Source organism: Alnus glutinosa, chromosome 13 (genome assembly GCF_958979055.1).
Source record: "Alnus glutinosa chromosome 13, dhAlnGlut1.1, whole genome shotgun sequence".
Lineage (NCBI taxonomy): Eukaryota > Viridiplantae > Streptophyta > Magnoliopsida > Fagales > Betulaceae > Alnus > Alnus glutinosa.
This window is the reverse complement of record NC_084898.1, coordinates 20,938,771-20,949,365: the sequence shown is the minus strand read 5'-3', so window position 1 is coordinate 20,949,365 and position 10,595 is coordinate 20,938,771. Positions and strand designations below refer to the sequence as shown.

Genomic DNA, 10,595 nt, shown 5'->3' with positions numbered 1-10,595 from the left:
CCACCCAAAAATCAAACCGAAAGCAGCTTCAAGGAGAAATTAGTGCGTTCGTAGGTCCCTCTTCCTCCTCTTCTTCTTCTTCTTTTTTATTTATTTTTTATTTTTTCTAAGCAACTTTAAGAACAAATAGATCACAAAAAATAATTTTAAAAGTCCCTCAAATATCACTTTTGGGGCGACCATTTGAGCTCTTTCTTCCACTTCTGACAGTTTTTTTCTTAGGAGTCTTTGGTTGAATAATGTCTGCAACATCTTTTTTTTTTTTTTTTCTTTTTTCTTTTGTCTTTTAATTACTTTTGTTGTTGCAGGTGCAAAACCTAACTGTCCAACGGTTGTGCCATGAGCAAGTAATAACAGCAGTTGGTGGAAGCCTCCCCGGCCCAAAAAAGTACTCGCAGTCGAAAACATGTTTATTGTTGTTGCATGCATGTTTAAAATTAAAAGATTTGTATTTAATTCTATCCAAATATACATTAGTCATTAGCCATCAAAATATTTTACCAGTACGTTTTAAAATAAAATTGTAAAAAATATCTATTTTCATAATGCGTTTTTTTTTCTTTTAGAAATGATAGTTTGAAAGTGTAGAAAAATTTACGTTTTTCAAATTTTAAGCAAGAAGGTGTGTTTTAAAAAATATACGATTTTACTAAACATCTAATTGCATTTTTAAGAATTACAAGAGGGACATCTAGCATTACTCGTTCACAAGAGATAAAAGACATGAGAACATTTCTCTATGTAAAGAGGATTAATGCTAGAAGTCCCTCATGTATCACTCTTGTGTCCCTTTAAAAATGAGCTAGGTTTTAAAATTATCATTAAACTTGTGATTGATCACTATTGAATTTTGATCAAATGGTCATGAGGGTAAGTAAGGAACTAATATTTTGTAAATAAAGAATATTTAATTAGTATATATATATATAGAAAGATAAGAGAAGCTAATATACGTAGAATGGATTTTGATTTAGAAGTAAAAAGTAATTTGATTCCTTAAATTTAGATTAAAAAAGAAGAAGAAGAAAAAGATTGAAGAAGTTATTGTGTGTGCTATGACAGATTTTACTGACGTGGCGAGTGCCTGGTTAATTTGGTACTAAAATCTATAGAGTAATTTTTAAAATGACAGAAATTTCTTACAAATCGGTTTGTAAGAAATTTCCTATAACCCACTTATAAGATTGACATTTGTCCCTTGGCATGTGAGATTCTTACATGTTTTTTTAATAGCATTAATAAAAAAAAAAAAAAAAAGTGTTTTTCACATGTTTAAATGATACATATCCTTTTTATATGTGGGTTGTAGGAAATTTCTATCATTTTTAAAATAGTAAAAACCTATAGAGTAATGTTAGAAGTCAATCTTTTGTCACTTTTATGTCTCTTCAAAAATAATGTGACTTTTAAAATTATCATTGAGCTTGTGATTGATCACCATTAAATTTTAATCCAATAATAATTTTAAAAATCACATCAATCTTGAATAAATACAAAAATAACGTAAAAATAACTTCTAGAATTACTCAACGTACTCATAGGGTCGGTATCAGAAATAAAAACGTCGACAATGATACACCTAGAAATTAGTGGTCTTCAATTGCTACTTTATAAAACAAATATCAAATCTCACTTATGATGAATTAATGCCACTTCAACTAGTAACTGTTTTTTATTTGCTTGCCGGTTGCCTACCTTGACGGCTTTGCAACAGTTAATAGTCATAAGAGCCAACAGTTAATTTATTTATTTTGTATTAAAAAAGATAGCGGAGGAAATCAATTGTAGCTATTCTGTGATTTGGGGGTGATTATAGTAGCACATGTCCATATATTGAGGGCCGTACAAAAGGGGCTTAGATAATGAGAACTCCAGACGCTTCCTCAAGTCTAACTGAACCATAGCTTAACCCGGTCAACCCCATCAAAGCATCGGTAGGACCCAAAGCGACTAATAATAGTAGTATTGATCGAAAATTTTTATTTTAAAAGTCGAACTCTTACCTTAATAGATGCGTAACCAATTTAGGAATTTCATTGAAGTTATTGAACCACCATCATTTATGGATAAGCCAACCGTGATTTGGTTGTTCAACAACATGGTTTAGGCCGGAGTGTGTTCTCTTCTGCTGTAGTATCTGCTAGGATAAGTTTGATATTTACAGGAATACATATTTCTCTAGAAAAAAAATTAAAATAAATAAATAGAGAAGAGTAGCTATTCTTTTCATGTAAGAATAGTATATCGATTATTAATCTTTTCACAAAAACCTTTAACAGATAACGACTAAGAGAAAATCTCTCTATTTGGTTACAATGCAAAACGAAGTAACTTTGTTTGTTGAATGAAGAAGGCTCCATTTGTTTCAGCGTTAATATATTTTGAAAAATGTTTTCTCTCTTTTTTGGTGTTTGATGTGCATGAAAATATTTTCAGTTTGATCAAAAACTTTTTTTTAGTTTTGAAAAATAGTTTTCATTTTTAAATTATAAATCATTTTTCAAGTTTGTGCTTGATCTTCTTCTTAAATAGTCGGACCATGCACCGTTGGATCACCTCCGGACCGCTGTCGGACCTCCTGCCGAAAGTCCCGACCATTTTCTGTACAAGCCAAACATCAAAACATATATATTTTCAAGGAAAAAATAATTTCATTGAAAATATTTTTCAATAAAAAACATTTTACGTCAAAACAAGCAGAGCATAATTACATAATTGTTTTTGCGTATGCGGCTTGCATGGAGGTGGTTTCTTGGTTGGACTCAAAAGTTAGTTGACCAACACGAATCAAGAACATGACACCAAGGAAATGGTGTCTCAGCAAAAGAGAAAAGTAGTCACAACTCTCAAAGGACCAAAATTTGTTTATTCATCAATTCTATTTTTTTTTTGAACTAGTAGCATGAGCTATTATAAATTCTAAAAGCTTACATCTTGAGAAATGAGGGACATGCCCCCCATACTCTTAAGCCAGAAGGATCTGGCTTAAAATACAGCTGCTTATGCAGAATCCCAAACTTTACTAAAATTACAATTAAACCCCCATTACAAATAACATTTCAATAAAATTTGAGTCATACATAGGCAAACTGTACTTAGAAACTAAGGAATACACAAACAGATCTAACAGAAAATCAACCCAAGTCGTCGAAAGGGACACTGCCATCGCCAGAAACCGGCACGTGTACGGCACGCGCCTCCCCCGAAGCTATAACAACAGATCGGCCTCCCTGAGTCCTGGCACCACCGTTGCGCGGCGAGAAGAAGCGGAGCGTGACCGTCACGCGCAGCTCAAAGAGAAGACTTCCTTGGCGCGTGACAGCCACGCGCCGGTCACCGGTAACTCACACGGCCGCAGCGAAGAACGACAGAACCAGAACACGCCGAAGGACCCATCTGAATGGCGCGTGTCTCTCAGAAGCCGATGGATAAGCGTAGATCTAACATCAAAGAAGCTTAAAAAATGAGGCCCAGAAACGCTCCACCGGCGACACAACAATAACAATATTCCCCACCGGACGCCTCAAGATGAACCTCCTGTTAGAGAAACGGGAAGAAGGAGAAGAAAAACCAACAAAACCAACACAAAACTCCAAAGTCCAGTAAGGACTCGGAGAAGCAAAGCTCCATAGCCCTAATGCCTGGGAGAAAACTACCTCCAATGATACACATCATGGAGGAACAAAAAACTCCATAGCCCTTGAAGGCTAGGAGGCACTACCACCGGGGAAGGGAGGCTCTTGGGGAAGGGAGGCAAAGAGCCTCCCTTCCCGGCGAACATCAACTCAGTAAAGAAACTTCTCTCACAAGAAAATAAGAGCTTCTCTCTCTAGACGTGGGACATGGCCTGATAATTGTTTGATGCATATGAAACAGGGAATAAAGATTATTCATCAATTCTATTATGTCTACATTAGAGTAAAAAAAATAAAAAACACTAACCTTAATTTGACTGACTTTGTGCTAAGCCCATATTATTGAACACTTAAATAAAATATAAAATTAAACACCTAAATAAAATTTATATTCCAAATAAAACCTTATTATTAGCAAAACATTTGGTTAATTATCGACTACATGATATATTTTGACGTACGTTAAGTACAAATGGTAAATAGTAATTAAGCAGTGAGCAAAATAAGTTGCCCCTGCTACTCTCTCAACTCCTCTCCTCTTTCCAGAAAGTCTTCTTCAGCAGGGGCGCCGTTTGCCGGGGGAGGGAGGCTCTTTGCCTCCCTCCTCCCGGTCTTTGCATCCTCTCTTAGCCCTTTTAGGGCTAGAGAGGTTTTGTTTCCTCCCTGGGTTGTTTCAGTGGAGGCTTGAGTCTCCCAGCTACTAGGGTTGTGGAGTTTTGAGTCCTCCCGGACTTGTTCCGGTGGTGGTTTTAGTCCTCCTAATCCTCTTGGACTATGGAGGTTTGTGTAGTTTTCTTAGTTTATTTAGTTTATCTTTGGTTGTGGCAGGAAAACACTCCAGAGAGGCTTCGCAGGGGGTGAGTCCGTCGGTCGTTGGCAGAATGGCTTAGCCATATTTCAGTTTTTATCAATCTTTGAGGCCTAATATGTGCTATTTCGCCAGACTTTCGTCGACACGCGCCCCCCAACCTTGCTCGTCACCGTCCTCTGGTTCAGTCGCTGCCTCCTTCGGTCGGAAAGCTCATCGGTGATCGGTGCGTGGTCATCACGCGCCAGGGTGTTCTTCACATCTTGAGTCGCGCGTGATGGCCACATTTCGTACATTTTGCCCTGTTTGGTGGCGCTCGAAGGTTTCTGGTGCTTGACTACTGCAGGGGATCTTCCGTCGGTGGCGCGTGTGCTACACGCGCCGTTCTCAGTGATGCTCCTTCCAACCGCAGAGTCTGTATTAGATGTTTTTCAGCTTGTATTTGGTAGTCTGCTCTGGGTTAGATTTAGCCTGGTCATTGCGTTTAAGCACAGATTTTGACCGACTTTATAGTGTAAGTAGAGGTTCATATGTCAACGTAAAAACACATTTCTGTTGGCTAGGTTTATTTGTAGCAACTATCAATATGTTTTGAGTTTTAGGGTAACTGTAGTGGAGTACTTGTTTTCTGTGTCTCTGTATTGGTAATTTGATTGTAACTATGTTAACCTTTGAGATTATTAATGAAATGATGACATTAAAAAAAAAAAAAAAATTAAGCAGTGACCAAGTTCTTGTTGGATCGATCCATATATATATATATATATAACTAAAATCTGAAAAAATAAAAAAAAATAAAAAAAAAATAAAAAATAAAAAAAAAACGAACAAAGATAAAGGGTAGCTTAATTAGTTTTGAAGACAAAGCAACAAGCTAGCCGCACTCCAAAGCCACAAGCCCACAATCATTAATTTACTATATATATATATAAAGCTATAGCCATGGCCGGAGATCAGGAGAGAGAGAGAGAGAGAGAGAGAGAGAGAGATGGAAAAGAGTAGAGTGCTGATTGTAGGGGGAACTGGGTATCTTGGTAAGAGGTTGGTGAAGGCAAGTTTAGATCAAGGACATGAGACATACGTCCTTCAAAGGCCTGAGATTGGTGTCGACATTGAAAAAGTTCAAATGCTTTTGTCTTTCAAGAAGCAAGGAGCTCATCTTGTTTCCGGTTCCTTTACCGACCACCAGAGCCTTGTCAACGCCGTCAAGTTAGTTGACGTTGTTATCTGTGCAATCTCCGGCGTCCACATCCGCACCCACCAAATTCTCCTTCAGCTTAAGCTTGTTGATGCCATCAAAGAGGCTGGTAATGTTAAGGTATATATATATATATATAGATTTGTTCTATTCTTTTGTTGTAGATCAGGAAAAGTCAATTCATTTCTGTAAATCTATGTTTTTCTAGCTAGGCATGTTTTGTTATTCTTTGTATCTATTTATTTCCTTTTACAATAAGAATTAGTATATATATATATATATTGACAGAGATTTTTGCCGTCTGAGTTCGGCACCGATCCGGCGAGAATGCCAAATGCATTAGAACCAGGAAGAGTGACATTTGACGACAAAATGGTAGTAAGGAAAGCCATCCAAGACGCTAAGATACCTTTTACATATGTTTCTGCAAACTGTTTTGCCGGTTACTTTCTTGGCGGTCTGTGCCAGCCCGGTTATATCCTTCCTTCCAGGGATTCTGTGGTCTTGTTCGGAGACGGCAACACCAAAGGTACGGTACTTCCATCAAAACCGCTTAAAGTCCCGGTGGAATTATTTCAAAAAGTTTAAGCCGGCGAGAATGATTAATCGATGCACTACACTTCCACTGCCCCACAACATGGCACAACACCCCTTCATATTGGGTGGGGCTCACACACCAGCCCCACCTCGTGTGAGGGGGTATCGTGCCCATATTGTGTTTGTGTTGTAAAAATAGCATTTTCCTTGATTTAATTGCTATTTTAACGTTTGTTTTCAACAAGTAAGGCCCGCCAATATGTAGTATATGTAACATATTCAAATGGGAACTGTATTCGAATACTGACTCTGATACCATGCACATTGAGGGGTTGTTTGGGATTGCAATTTCGTAAATAAAAAGTGCGATTTTAAACTAAGTCGCAGAAAATGAACCGTTTGTAAATTGCGTTTTTAAAAAATTGAAATTTAAAAACGCAGAAAACTGCTTTTTCAAATCGCAAGTAACTCTTTTTTTTTAAAAAAAAAAAAAAAACACCGAATTTTTTAAAGGCTAACCTACGATTTTAAAGGTCAAATTGCGATTTTGCAAAACACTTAAATGCGTTTTTAAAAATCATTTTTTCAAATCGCTATTTTTAAATCGCAAACTCAAACGAACCCTAAATCACCGATTATCTCAAAAGCTTAAGTTGTTATGAAATAATAAATTTAATCATTTTATTAATATCTAACTTTAAATATTAATCATTAATATTTTTGTTTCATTTACCTGTATATTTATATATGAATAATATAAAATTACTTGTCTTAATGTGGCAGCAATTTATGTTGATGAAGATGACATAGCCATGTACACTATCAAAACCATAGATGATCCTCGAACTCTTAACAAGACAGTGTATATTAGGCCCCCCAAAAACATTTTATCTCAAAGAGAAGTCGTGGAGATTTGGGAGAAGCTTATTGGCCAAGAGTTGCACAAGTCTTCCATATCCGAGGAAGATTTTCTAGCTTCCATAAAAGGTGAGATTAATTGGTACCTTTTTTAATTAATTTTGTAATACTGGTTTCATCAGTAAAAAATAGCTCAGAAAAAACTAATTTAAAATTTAGGAGTTTATTCAGACTTTATTCTCACCAAGGATTTGAGACATTCGGCTCCTTCATGAAATTAATGTTATTTAATTTAATCTATAATCAAAATTAATATATATGTTGTCATGGCTGATGAAATTTTCAGCTTAATCTTAAAAAAAGAAAAAGAAAAAAAGAGAGAGAATAATAAGAAAGTTATATATTTTATACATATCCAGGTGAAAAATTAAGATAATTAAATTAAAAGGCAATATATTTAGATCATTTATTTACATTTATATTTAAATTTTCTCTTATAGTAATCCTGTAACACAGTAATTTTTTTTAAAAAAATTGTAATTAAATACTCTAGTTTAATGACATGAATTAAGTAAAATGATATTTTTAATTTAATTCTAATTGCATCACCAAATAGTCACAAAAGTAAACTATCAAAAAATTAATACATTTTTCATTCTTTTATAGTTTCAAGTTGTAGCGAGTATGCTTTATCCTCTTGACATATAATTCGATTGATCTATGACGTACAGGTGTATATTAAAAATTCTAATACATTAATAAAGATAAAAGGCAAAGATTAATATGAGCAAAACTGTGACAATTATATGCTAATTAATTATGAATTTCTTTCATGCATATAAATTACAAAATTAAGGTTGTTAATGGGTTTAATTCTCTCATCATTAATATGATACCAATTGTTACATCTATATATATAGAAGTTAATTGTAGTGTTGATATAATCAATGTCAAAAATATATGAATCTAGATCATTAAAAGAAGTAACAATATTAATGCATTAATATTAAACAATATTAATTTATAATTGATGAATTTTTTTTTTCTTTGAATTAAGTTAATTAATTTCCTGATTTTCTTCATGTTTGATAAATTTATGCAATTAAGGACTAGAGTACGCGGAGCAAGTTGGATTAATACATTACTATCATGTTTGTTACGAGGGATGTCTTACAAATTTCGAGATTGGAAAGGATGCAGGAGAAGCCTCTGAGCTTTATCCAGAGATTGACTACACTTCTGTCCACGACTACATGAAACGTTACTTATAATTTAAGTAAATATTAATTGTACGTTAATCCAATAAGTGATCTTTGGTTGATCATTATGTATATATATATATATATTGGTTGGACAACTTCTATATATTTCTGTGAAAAACAATTAATAAGTGATCTTTGGTTCAATGCATAATCTTGGGCACGATGATCATTATGTAATACTTGTGTTGACTGAATTGTAAACTCTGATTCTATGTATGCTTTGGAAAAATCACATCCTTTTCAGTTAACTCTCTCTCTCTCTCTCTCTCTCTCTCATCACTTCATAACTAATTAAACTCGTAGATTACTCTTTTTCTTTTTAGCAAACTCTTGCATTACTCAGATGACCAAAATTACTGCTAAGACTTGGAGTCAATTTGGGTCATTTCCAGCTAAGAGCTTCTATACATATGGTTAATATTGTACTTAAGTCATATGAGAAGATAATTAAGGATTGTAACATATTACCACGCTCTGCAACTGACGTCCGCGATTGCCCCCGTTATCGATACTGACCCGATAGTAGCATTTTATTATTATTATTTATTTTATTTTATTTTGGGCCTTTGGCAACTTCACTCATCTATCAGTATTCAATGACTTACCAAATGCATTTTAATTCATGCTATAGGTCGCCATTTTCGTGACTTGACCACAAAGCTGCAATCTATTCGATCACATACTTGACGAGTTGTGTATGATTCCATGCTCAACGTGGTACATACCAAATTATATAAACCTTGGGTAGAACTCGCCCTTAAAAATCAACTTGCAAGGAAATTGTACTTAAATCATGTGGGGCTCTTATAAAATCATAATAGGAGGTCGATGTTGATCCAACCCGAACGCAAGTAGCTTAGATTATAGGGTTTTTTTTTGTTTTTTGTTTTTCTCATAAATTGAACCTCTTTGGGTATGTTTTCCGAATTGATCTCTATTGTGTTAATGCTATATATATATATATATAAGGGATATTGTGTTAATGCTATTAAGTATTAATTAACTTCATTTCAATAGTATTAGGTTGATTTGAAGAAAAATTGAAGTGAGGTGTTTTGGGTCCACATGAATTAGGGATTTTGTTGGCCCGGTTGTGATTTCTTGAAATTGATTATTCTATTATGAAATTGAGCTCCTATTATAAAATTAATATGACTAAACTCACGTTTGAGAATGATTCAGTTTTTTGGATTCTGAATAAATTTAGAATTCATATGAAGTTTACTTACTCTACACACACACACACACACACACATATATATATATAAAGTAAGTAAACTTCATTTAATTCCCTTGAATTGTAACCGCTTTTGCATTTACCCTCTAAACTTTAAAAATCCTCAATTTAGTTATCAATCTTTTAATTTTTTTTTGCAATTTCACGCATCTGTTTGGATATTTTTATTTATTTTTTATTTTTTGGAACGAAACTGGAACTTCCATAAATACTAAGCCCGAAGGCAAATACAATATCCCGAAGGCAAACATCCAGCTCGAAAGCTACAGACATGCCCGTAGGCCCAAGGTAATGAATAGAGATACAGAATCCCTAATCACTAAGTTAGGAATAAACCTAACTTAAAGCAGCTACCTAAGCAACAAACTAAAATTACATGAACATACAATTGAGTCATCTCTTAACACTGAAGCACATCTCAACTAAAGTGAGAGGACTAAGTCTAGCTTACAAGCCACCTAAAATGCTCACGTAATTTAGAGTCCATTACAAAGGTAAACTGTAAACAAAGACAAGATTGTACAAAAAGAAAAACAAGAATTTGCCAGAAAACCACAAAATAACCAGCGTCAGGATTCATCGTCATTGGAATCGGCGCATGCAAGGCATGCGCCATCTTCAGAAGCCCTCCAGCAGTGGATGACAACTGATCAACACCAACCACCGTCGGACACGACAGGTTGTGGCCCTTACGCGCTAGAAACTGGAGAAAACTCCCTAGCACGTACTGGCCACACGCCGAGCAGGAGGGACCACCACGGTCGTCGCTTGACACAACCGGACCGGAAGAAGCCGACGACCACCACGGAAGAGCGCGTGTCAAGAGAAAACCAGCCGAAGGCCATAGATCTAGCTCCAAAGATATCCCCAACTTTTGTACGGCTAGACAAACCTTCGCCGGAGACACTGCGAACGGCAACTCCCTCCACCAACTGCTAGTGCAGCTTCTGCCAGAAGAAAAAAAAAAAAAAAAAAAAAAAAAAAAAAAAAAAAAAAAAAAAAAAAAACAATAGAAAAGGAAGAAAGAAACTCCATAGCTCTAAAAGCTAAGAGAAAGCAA

The 10,595-nt window shown here is 35.1% G+C and overlaps 1 protein-coding gene across 1 annotated transcript; it reads left to right on the top strand.

Moving 5' to 3' along the window:
* The first annotated feature begins 5,392 nt into the window (after positions 1-5,392).
* Positions 5,393-8,544, top strand: LOC133854309 (bifunctional pinoresinol-lariciresinol reductase 2-like). Its single transcript, XM_062290444.1, has 4 exons — positions 5,393-5,761; positions 5,930-6,170; positions 6,962-7,165; positions 8,144-8,544. The coding sequence occupies exons 1-4, from the start codon at positions 5,432-5,434 to the stop codon at positions 8,305-8,307; spliced, it is 939 nt and encodes a 312-aa protein (XP_062146428.1). The 5' UTR covers positions 5,393-5,431; the 3' UTR covers positions 8,308-8,544.
* Positions 8,545-10,595: the final 2,051 nt, after the last annotated feature.

Excerpts from the sequence above, each read along its gene's own strand:
- LOC133854309 (XM_062290444.1), top strand. The coding sequence starts at position 5,432 with ATGGAAAAGAGTAGAGTGCTGATTGTAGGGGGAACTGGGTATCTTGGT. Across the intron at positions 5,762-5,929 it reads AAGAGGCTGGTAATGTTAAG|AGATTTTTGCCGTCTGAGTT; the intron begins GTATATATATAT and ends ATATATTGACAG. Across the intron at positions 6,171-6,961 it reads CGGAGACGGCAACACCAAAG|CAATTTATGTTGATGAAGAT; the intron begins GTACGGTACTTC and ends TTAATGTGGCAG.